The sequence below is a fragment of the Notolepis coatsorum genome (genome assembly GCF_963971535.1).
Source record: "Notolepis coatsorum genome assembly, chromosome: 10".
Lineage (NCBI taxonomy): Eukaryota > Metazoa > Chordata > Actinopteri > Aulopiformes > Paralepididae > Notolepis > Notolepis coatsorum.
Window position 1 is genome coordinate 104,922,896 of NC_140174.1, and position 11,362 is coordinate 104,934,257.

At 49.0% G+C, this 11,362-nt stretch overlaps 1 protein-coding gene across 1 annotated transcript in view; it reads right to left on the minus strand.

The window, feature by feature from the left end:
• LOC311235669 (pleckstrin homology domain-containing family A member 1-like) overlaps window positions 1–8,636 on the minus strand; it is a gene marked incomplete at its 5' end in the record, with an annotated part of 111,324 nt that extends 102,688 nt beyond the window's left edge. Inside the window, one exon of the mRNA XM_084323133.1 lies at window positions 8,526–8,636. Coding sequence (XP_084179259.1) covers window positions 8,526–8,636 — 111 coding nt within the window. The remainder of the gene's footprint in view (window positions 1–8,525) is intronic.
• Between the last annotated feature and the right edge of the window lie 2,726 nt (window positions 8,637–11,362).

Consider the following 11,362-nt stretch of genomic DNA (forward strand, 5'->3'; position numbering starts at 1 on the left):
GAATGGGTACAATACAGTACGGCTCAATACAAACAATTGTTAAGGGGATGCAGACCTGAAATACTTTTTGTCTTGTTTACATCACAATGATTTTCAGACATTTACCGGGGCCAGTTTCGAATTGCAGCCACCCGTCGTAGGTGCTCTTTGAGAGCGGTTTTGAAGGAGTGGTAAATACCAGCTGTAAACTACCAAGTGCTAAACTACCAAGTGGTAAATACCAGTGATAAAATACAAAGTGGTAAACTACCAAACTGTGGTAAATATCAGCTGGAAACTACAGAGTGGTAAAAAAAAACAGCTGTAAACTACCAAATGATTATACCAGCTGAAAACTACTGAGTAGTAAATACCAGCGATAAACTACTGAGTGGTAAATACCAATGTTTGCGGACGACTCAGCCCTGCTGGTCTCTGACAAGAACAAGTTACAGGTTGAAAAAACCCTCAGCTCGGAACTAGGCAAAATCTGCATATGGCTCGCTGATAACAAACTATCATTACACATGGTCAAAACAGAGTCCATTCTCTTCGGTTCAAATAACAAACTCAGCAAGACCGACGGCTTCTCAGTTACAGTGGGTGACAATATTGTCACAAGGAAAGATGAAATTACCTACCTGGGTTCCATCCTAGAGGCAAATCTTTCCTGTGACAAAATGGCATCCAATGTAATAAAAAAAAGTCAACCAACGAACTCGATTCTTGTACCGGATCTCCTCTCTGGTAAACAAGAATACCCTGAAGACTCTGGCAGGAGCACTCATTCAAGGGTACTATTGCACCTCATGGTACCAAAGCACCTCAAAGGCGCTAAAAACAAAATTACAAACATCTCAAAACAAACTGGTCAGACTACTGCTTGACCTTACTCCTAGAACCCACCTGCCCACTTTGACAACCTAGGATGGCTTAGAGTAGACGACAGAGTACAGCAACTTGCAATGGGCCTGGTCTACAAGATACACACGACCAAGGTACCAGGGGCGGACCTAGCACATTTGGCGCCCTAGGCGAGATTCACCACTGCGCCGTAATTTTTATTTATTTTTTTTATTTAATTTATGGCTTTTGCCTCTTCATAGTTCTCTAATGTTAGTATTTCTTTCCTCAACGCTCAATTCTATAAACACTTGACCGATACCCATCAATGCACAGCGCTCTGTCGTGAACACCTAAAGCTGAGGCTCAGACCGACCGACCGTTTTAGATTTTTGGCTCATTTTCCCTTATGTTAGAAATTTTTTATGTAAAAATAATGGTTGCAGATATAGAGGGGGCGCCAAAACTGCAAAAAAATAAAAATAAAAAAAAAATAAAAAAGGGATTTTTTTTATTTTCTTTATTTATTTTTTTTGGCGCCCCCCTCTGGGTGGCGCTCTAGGCGACCGCCTATATCGCCTGTAGGAAGGTCCGCCCTGAAGGTACCCATGTACACAGTGGTGCGTTATTGAAATCATCTGGGGTTGCACGCACCACGTGCACGCGCGCTCCCGGCGCGTGCGCGCGCTCCCGCGAATGCGCATTTAATGTCCCCTCGCTTGAGCACAGACTAAAGACAGTGCCTAATTTGTTATGGTTTGACACCGACCCCAAACGCAACGACACAAGAGAGTAGGATTCAGAGTTGCCAAAAACAAGGGCTAGTTTATTAACTCTAAATAAACAGCACAGACTTGGTAGAGTTCACACAAAGACTGGAATAAGCAAGGATGAATGTTGCTGCTCTGCAGCTTCTCCCGGGATGGTAGTCAGGGGAAGCAGACGCTGACGTCAGAGCCGCTCTGCAGACCTCTCTCGGCAGAATCTCCGAGGTGGTTGCGGGACCGAGAGAGAGAGAGGGAGCGAGTTAACTCAGAGTGCAGGTGGAACAGAGCAGGTGTACAGGAGAGGTGACTTGTACCCGAAAACAGAGTTATCCAAGTGACTGAATCTTCAGTGTAAATACACACTGTGAGTAACGTTCCAAACACAATCCCAAGTGATAGATATCTTCGGTGCAAAAATAAACACTGTGAGCGAAGTCCCAAAATACAAATCCAATGTGATAATATCTTCGGTGTGTAAATACACACTGTGAGTAACGTTCCAAACACAATCCCAAGTGATAGATATCGTCGGTGCAAAAATAAACACTGTGAGCGAAGTCCCAAAATACAAATCCAATGTGATAATATCTTCGGTGTGTAAACACACAGTGGGAGATGTTAGGCCAAAATATTATCCCAAATGAAACAATCCAAAAAGGCTAAACGCTGGGCGAGTGACTGTCTGATAAAAGCTGGAAATCTTCAGTGTTATATAAACACACGAAAAACGGAATTGGATCAAAGACAGTCATAAAAAACTCACCCAGGCGTTGTGCGTAAAGAGCGTTGGAACAGAACGGAGCGAGCGCGTCGCCACGGGGAAAGGGTGTCCAAGAGGAATGCTTCTTGAATATCCTGGAGGCAAAGCACAGGGAAACAACAGCAGGCAGCAGGAACGGCGAATGCAACTGAAATATCAAAACGATCCAACAAAACTTGAATGGGGAAACGGGGTATAAATAATAAGGGAATGCTTAATTGACAAGCAGTGACAGCTGAGGGATGTGATTGATAAGCGTGTGGACGGGGGAGAACCAATCAACGACGTCTCTGGGAAGAAGCGTGTGAATAGGGGAATGCAATGATTAACAGAAAACAATTGGAAACAGAGCGAGTAGGCTTAAAGGAACAGAGCGAGTGGGAGAGCAGCGGACCAATCATCACAGTACTTCAAGAAGCCCGTGGTGGGGAAAGAACCAAACCTTACAGTACCCCCCCCTCCACGGGAGCCACCCGGCGACCCACTCGGCCCCGGCCTGCCCGGACGGGACCCAAGGAAGCCGGCGATCAGGGGCACTGGACCGGGGACAGAGGACCGGCGAGGGAGGCCGGAGACGGGGACTGGGACCCGGTGAGGGGGCTGGACGGCACCCGAAGACACCGGGCACGACAGGAGGGGCTCCACCCCTTGATGGTACCGGAGGACCAGGCGATGTGGGGCTCGTGCAGCGCGAGCCAGGGCCTGCCCAGGACCACAGGGACAAGAGGAGAGCTGGTGACGAAAAACTGGAGCCTCTCAACGTGGTCACCAGCAACGGTGAGAAGGACTGGACAGGTGCGTTGAGTGACGTCAGCCAGGCGGCGATGACCCATTGCGAAGACCTCCAAGGGCCTCTCGAGGTCCTCAAGTGGAATGTTGGCCCGGGTGGCAAACCCAACGTCCATGAAACTCCCATCAGCACCAGAGTCCATGAGTGCACCCACCGTCGCCCGCTGGTCCGCCCAGGCTAGGGTGACGTCCGCCAGACGGTTGGGTGGTGCACGGGTGGGGGAACAGGAAAGACGGCTCACCAGGATCTCCCGGGGTCCCGGCGAGCCTGGTCCTCTTGGCCGGGCACGGCAATTGGAGACACGGTGTCCATCCCGGCCACAGTAGAGGCAACGGCCGGAGAAGAGCCTGGACTCCCGTTCGGCCGGGCTAAGGCGGTTGCGTCCCAGCTGCATGGGTTCCTCCTCGGTCACGGCTCGGGAGGGAACAAACCCACCAGTCACGGAGGGGGCAGGGCGGTCAGCACTGTAGAGGCGGCCGCCGGGAAAGGGAGCCCCTGAGCGGAAGTCGATGGCACAGTCGTAAGGCCGGCGAGGCGGAAAGACCTGAGCCCTGGACTCCCTGAAAACCCCCTCGAGGTCGTGGTACTCGGGGGGTACGTCTGGGGTACAGAAAACCTCCTCGAGGTCGTGGTCCTCGGGGGGTACGTCTGGGGTACTGAAATCCTCCTCGAGGTCGTGGTCCTCGGGGGGTACGTCTGGGGGTCCCCGTCGGGTTCTCTCACGTCTTCTCTCCTGGAGGCGTCCGTCGGTGCGAATGGCGAGGCTGAACAGGTCCTCGAGGGAGTTAGGCTCCTCCCGGGTCGCGAGCTGGTCCTTGACTGCGTCACTGAGCCCCCTCATGAAGGTTAGGCGAAGTGCTGGGTCGCTCCAACCACTCTCCACCGCCGCCAGTCGAAACTCCAGGACGTAGTCAGTTACCCCACCGCTCCCCTGTCGGAAGGTACCCAACCGGGCTCCAGGGTCCAGACCACGGGCTGGATGGTGGAACACCCTGCGGAGCTCAGCCACGAAGTCTGGATAGGAGAAAACAAAATCTGCATCCATTGCCCAGGAGGAAGTGACCCACTGGGCAGCCCGGCCTGAAAGCAAGTTTGTCATATAGGCCACTTGGGCCCCTCTAGAAGTGAATCGACTTGGTTGATGACGGAAAACCAACTCACATTGCATGATGAATGTGGCACACTCCTCGGGATTGCCGTCGAACAGCCGTGGGACGGAGAGACGGGGTTCCCGAGGTGCGGGATCGGGAAGCGTGGGAACTGCTGGGGCTGCGGGGAATGCTCCTGAAGGAAGTGAGGGAAGTAAAGCGTTAACGGTGTCGCACAGCGTGTGAAGCTGAACGAGAATACCAGATTGTTGTCCTGCCAGAGCGGCCAGGGACCCTTGAATAAGCTGGACCTGCTCCCTGAGTTCCAGTACAGCTGCCGCAGCCGCATCTAGCTGTAGGCTGTGTTCCCTGGCTGACTCTAACTGGACTGCCGCTGCTGTGCTGACTCTCTTGCGGGCGCAGACCGCGCAGGCCAGTACGAACTCCTTGACGTCGCTCCTCATGGTGGGCCACCAGAATCGACGAGCCAGGAAGGAGAACGTGCGATGAACGCCCGGGTGGCAGGCGAACCGGCTGGTATGGCCCCACTGGAGGACCCGGGACCGGACTGAGTTGGGGACAAAGAGACGATGAACCGGTACATTGCCTGGAGCGCGATGGAAGCGTAGGGCACGCCTTACCACCCCCTCGATGCCCAAGGTGACGACTCTCTCTGTGTCGGCTGGGGTCGTCATATTGGTTGGATCGTAATGTTATGGTTTGACACCGACCCCAAACGCAACGACACAAGAGAGTAGGATTCAGAGTTGCCAAAAACAAGGGCTAGTTTATTAACTCTAAATAAACAGCACAGACTTGGTAGAGTTCACACAAAGACTGGAATAAGCAAGGATGAATGTTGCTGCTCTGCAGCTTCTCCCGGGATGGTAGTCAGGGGAAGCAGACGCTGACATCAGAGCCGCTCTGCAGACCTCTCTCGGCAGAATCTCCGAGGTGGTTGCGGGACCGAGAGAGAGAGAGGGAGCGAGTTAACTCAGAGTGCAGGTGGAACAGAGCAGGTGTACAGGAGAGGTGACTTGTACCCGAAAACAGAGTTATCCAAGTGACTGAATCTTCGGTGTAAATACACACTGTGAGTAACGTTCCAAACACAATCCCAAGTGATAGATATCTTCGGTGCAAAAATAAACACTGTGAGCGAAGTCCCAAAATACAAATACAATGTGATAATATCTTCGGTGTGTAAATACACACTGTGAGTAACGTTCCAAACACAATCCCAAGTGATAGATATCTTCGGTGCAAAAATAAACACTGTGAGCGAAGTCCCAAAATACAAATCCAATGTGATAATATCTTCGGTGTGTAAACACACAGTGGGAGATGTTAGGCCAAAATATTATCCCAAATGAAACAATCCAAAAAAGGCTAAACGCTGGGCGAGTGACTGTCTGATAAAAGCTGGAAATCTTCAGTGTTATATAAACACACGAAAAACGGAATTGGATCAAAGACAGTCATAAAAAACTCACCCAGGCGTTGTGCGTAAAGAGCGTTGGAACAGAACGGAGCGAGCGCGTCGCCACGGGGAAAGGGTGTCCAAGAGGAATGCTTCTTGAATATCCTGGAGGCAAAGCACAGGGAAACAACAGCAGGCAGCAGGAACGGCGAATGCAACTGAAATATCAAAACGATCCAACAAAACTTGAATGGGGAAACGGGGTATAAATAATAAGGGAATGCTTAATTGACAAGCAGTGACAGCTGAGGGATGTGATTGATAAGCGTGTGGACGGGGGAGAACCAATCAACGACGTCTCTGGGAAGAAGCGTGTGAATAGGGGAATGCAATGATTAACAGAAAACAATTGGAAACAGAGCGAGTAGGCTTAAAGGAACAGAGCGAGTGGGAGAGCAGCGGACCAATCATCACAGTACTTCAAGAAGCCCGTGGTGGGGAAAGAACCAAACCTTACATAATTGCCTCTATGAATGGAATGTAACACATGTCTTCACAACAAGTTAGGTGTGAATGTATCTGAGAACGTATTTAACACACCTGACGACCGGCGCTATTGATATGCAAATAGCGAGTACTTATCATGGGGTGGCACGGAGTGCAACCCTGTCCCATGAAGAACGCATGCCTGCATGTACATGTCAAAATACTTCCCAAAGGTCAGTGAAAACCACGATCACAACAGCAGAGGGAGCTCCACAAATCATGTTAAACCCAGATTCGGCTCAAACAAGGGACTAAACACGTTTCGCAATTATGCCACATCAATGTGGAACGCCCTACCCAAAGCTGTAAAGGAATGTGAATCACTACCCACTTTCAAAACCACTCTCAAAGAACACCTACGGGAGGCTGCAATTCGAAACTGGCCCCTGTAAATGTCCTAACCCAACCCCCTCCCGGACCAAGTATGGTTTTGTCAATATTCCAAAGTACAGTTTTGCTTGTACAGTTGTACAGTGTGTGTCCCCCACCCACCCACCCCTATACCCAAAATATATTTGGTTGTGTGGTTTTAACTGAAGTAGCTCTTTAATTAATATTTGGTTGTATATGAGTGGTTTTAACTGAAGTACATTTACATTTAGTCATTTAGCTGACACTTTTATCCAAAGCGACTTACAAGTTCTGTACGACAAGTCATCAGGAAGGGTACAACTCTATCAGCTGAGTAACAATGTATGTTCATCTAAGTGTTGAGTGCTACAGTGTAGGTTAGTTTATTAGATCTTTAATTAATATATTTGGTTATATCTGAGTGGTTTTAACTGAAGTAGCTCTTTAATGAATATATTTGGTTATATCTGAGTGGATTTAACTCAAGTAGCTATTTTACTAAATGTTTTGAGATCTGCATCTGATTCTGAGATGTCATCTAAACTACTGTACAGTCTTGCTACATTCCCCTTTTCTCTGGCCTAAAACAATCCCAGCTGCTAAGCGACTGAAACAACCTGCGACAAGGAAACACCATCTGTTTTAACATTTTAGCCACAAGCAGGGGACTTCCCATAAGCCACCCCTGAGCCTTAAAGGGCCATTTAGCCCGTTTTCTTTTTTTATCTGACTCCTATTGTTCAGTTGTGAGGAGGACATGTGAAAATCAGATGCTATTTCCTCTAGTTCTAGCTGTAGTAGTAGTAGAGCCCAACTCAAGGAAAGTTGAAGAAAGAGTTGAGGAAATAGATCCTGCACTTCACTAGAGGTCTACTCTCCTCTGGGTAACGTCACCTGGTGGAGTTTTGGCGATGCGGCCGAGCTCTTGAGACATAGAACACACAAAAACGATAGGATTAAGGTATACATCTGCAAAATCCCCCTTTAATTCACTAGGATTTGGTCCCTCTCTCTCTGTCTCTTTCCCTCTCTCTGTGAAAGTGTTTTTGTGACCATGTGTGTATAGGTGTTTTTTGTGTACTGCGTGTGTGTGTGTGTGTGTGTGTGTGTGTGTGTGTGTGTGTGTGTGTGTGTGTGTGTGTGTGTGTGTGTGTGCGTGTGTGTGTGTGTGCGTGTGTGCGTGTGTGTGTGTGTGTGTGTGTGTGTGTGTGTGTGTGTGTGTGTGTGTGTGTGTGTGTGTGTGTGTGCGTGTGTAACGGGGAAGCCCGTGGGTATGTCCACAGTCACGGAAACAGGTGTGTTGACGAGTGACTGTGGCAGTGCGGGCTGGTAAATTAAACTCACTTCCCCATAACAGGGTTAACAGACGCATAGGTACGGTAGTTAGGAGTGAATTCACTTCTTAGTGCAGCGGCCTGTGTCGTCGCCCGCGGACGCGGGAGCCCCCTGTTCGACTCCCCCTCGGGACATTCTCATTTAACATCAAACACAACGCAGACCAATATGATCCGTCACACGTGGGGGGGTGTGGGGGGGGTCTGTGTGTGTGCTTGTGTACAATGTGTCTGCTGTATGTGTGTGTTCACTTAACTGGAAACACATTTCTGCATGTAGACTGTGGTCCTTTGTGAAGGTTATGTTGGTTTACTGTAATGACCTTTTGATGCAGACAAATAGACATACAGGGATAGATGGACAGACATATAGATAGATAGATAGATAGATAGATAGATAGATAGATAGATAGATAGATAGATAGATAGATAGATAGATAGATAGATAGATAGATAGATAGATAGATAGATAGATAGATAGATAGATAGATAGATAGATAGATAGATAGATAGATAGATAGATAGATAGATAGATAGATTAAATATGTAAATAGTCAGTGCAAAAGGGTTTCTTGAAAATATCTACGTTGAGACAACTTTTCTATAGTTTAGGGTAAGAAAACCGTGAATGCTAGAATAACTCTCACTTGTGGTTGGGCTGGTTTGGTCCAAGCGTTATTCTGGTGTTGTTGTTGAGGAATCTGGGTTGAAGAGGTGCTGGGCTGCAGCATGCTGATGATGTCACAGTGTCTTTCCATTGGAGCCGACGGAGGAGAGTGATGATTGGTTGGTTGAAACACAGACAGTAAGTGGGTCAAGGAAGCCCTGCATGACTGGGGGGAGCCACAGGAGACAGACTACTGATGTAGACCTAGCTCTGAACTGTGATAATGCAGTCCATTTACCATTTAATTCAGTTGGTAGTTTTATTCATAGACAGACCAGAGTCCGAGAGTGCCATTGGTTATTATGGGATGGATCACAATGGAAACAATAGGGTCAGGGGTCAGGTGATGTGAAGGCGAGGGCAATGGTCACGTTTGCTGGGCATGCTCAGTCCTGTCACCTTAAATTTCCAAAGAACAATATCAATAGGAAGGAAGGGAGAGGGAGGGAGGAAGGAAAGGAGGAAGGAAAGGAGGGAGGGAAGGAGGAAAAGAGAGAGAGAGGAGAGAATAGAGAGAGGAGGGGTGGAGGAGAGAATATGAGAGAGGAGAGGGTTGGAGGAGAGAATAGGAGAGAGGAGAGGGTTGGAGATAATAGGAGAGAGGAGAGGGGTGGAGATAATAGGAGAGAGGAGAGGGGTGGAGATAATAGGAGAGAGGAGAGGGGTGGAGAGAATAGGAGAGAGGAGAGGGGTGGAGGAGAGAATAGGAGAGAGGAGAGGGTTGGAGGAGAGAATAGGAGAGAGGAGAGGGTTGGAGATAATAGGAGAGAGGAGAGGGGTGGAGAGAATAGGAGAGAGGAGAGGGGTGGAGAGAATAGGAGAGAGGAGAGGGGTGGAGAGAATAGGAGAGAGGAGAGGGGTGGAGAGAATAGGAGAGAGGAGAGGGGTGGAGAGAATAGGAGAGAGGAGAGGGGTGGAGAGAATAGGAGAGATAATAGGGTTGGAGAGTTGAGAGGGTTGGAGAGAATAGGAGAGAGGAGAGGGTTAGAGAGAATAGGAGAGATAATAGGGTTGGAGAGTTGAGAGGGTTGGAGAGAATAGGAGAGAGGAGAGGGTTGGAGAGAATAGGAGAGAGGAGAGGGGTGGAGAGAATAGGAGAGAGGAGAGGGGTGGAGAGAATAGGAGAGAGGAGAGGGTTGGAGAGAATAGGAGAGAGGAGAGGGGTGGAGAGAATATGAGAGATGAGAGGGTTGGAGAGAATAGGAGAGATGAGAGGGGTGGAGAGAATAGGAGAGAGGAGAGGGGTGGAGAGAATATGAGAGATGAGAGGGTTGGAGAGAATAGGAGAGATGAGAGGGGTGGAGAGAATAGGAGAGAGGAGAGGGGTGGAGAGAATAGGAGAGAGGAGAGGGTTGGAGAGAATAGGAGAGAGGAGAGGGGTGGAGAGAATATGATAGAGGAGAGGGTTGGAGAGAATATGAGAGATGAGAGGGGTGGAGAGAATAGGAGAGAGGAGAGGGGTGGAGAGAATATGAGAGATGAGAGGGGTGGAGAGAATAGGAGAGATGAGAGGGGTGGAGAGAATATGAGAGAGGAGAGGGTTGGAGAGAATAGGAGAGAGGAGAGGGGTGGAGAGAATATGATAGAGGAGAGGGTTGGAGAGAATATGAGAGATGAGAGGGGTGGAGAGAATAGGAGAGAGGAGAGGGGTGGAGAGAATATGAGAGATGAGAGGGGTGGAGAGAATAGGAGAGAGGAGAGGGGTGGAGAGAATATGAGAGATGAGAGGGGTGGAGAGAATAGGAGAGAGGAGAGGGGTGGAGAGAATAGGAGAGAGGAGAGGGTTGGAGAGAATAGGAGAGAGGAGAGGGGTGGAGAGAATAGGAGAGATGAGAGGGGTGGAGAGAATAGGAGAGATGAGAGGGTTGGAGAGAATATGAGAAAGGAGAGGGGTGGAGGAGAGAATAGGAGAGAGGAGAGGGTTGGAGATAATAGGAGAGATAATAGGGTTGGAGAGTTGAGAGGGTTGGAGAGAATAGGACAGAGGAGAGCGTTGGAGAGAATAGGAGAGAGGAAAGGGTTGGAGAGTTGAGAGGGTTGGAGAGAATAGGACAGAGGAGAGCGTTGGAGAGAATAGGAGAGAGGAGAGCGTTGGAGAGAATAGGAGAGAGGAGAGGGGTGGAGGAGAGAATAGGAGAGAGGAGAGGGTTAGAGAGAAAAGCAGAGAGGAGAGGGGTGGAGGAGAGAGGAGGAGAGGTAAGGAGACAAGAGGACAAAGTGTTGTAGTAAATCTCGAGTCCGAGTTGGGTCTCGAGTCCCCAGTGTTTGAGTCCAAGTCTGAGTCACCAAAGAAGAGCCCGAGTCGAGTCTTAATTACCCTAGTCCGAGTCTGAGTCCAAGTCATCAAGGTTGAGTCCACTCCACTCTGGTAGTCAAAGAGCTGACATACAAATAAAAAAAGGTCTACATTAAACATAAATGACACAGTGGTAAACGTTTCAAAGGAAGTTTATTTACTTTGTGACACAATAGCCAAACAAATGCACTAACCATCAATATCTTATGCCAAATGATTAGGGGCTATTCATCAAGTCTGAGTCCTCGTCTGCACCTTCCGGGTCCGAATGCAGTCAATGCTCGAGTCCAAGTACAAGTCCAAGACATCAGCACTCAAGTCCAAGTCGAGTCACGAGTCCTGAAAATCAGTCCTGGACTTGAGTACTACAACACTGTGGTCACAAATGCACGGCATATTCTGCACCAGGGAATCCACACCTGCCTTGACAAAACCAGTGGGTGAGTTTAAAGGTGTCCAATAGAGTTTTGACCACTAGTTGATCCCCCTCCTCGTGGTAGCGTGTCGTCCTCTGAGGGCAA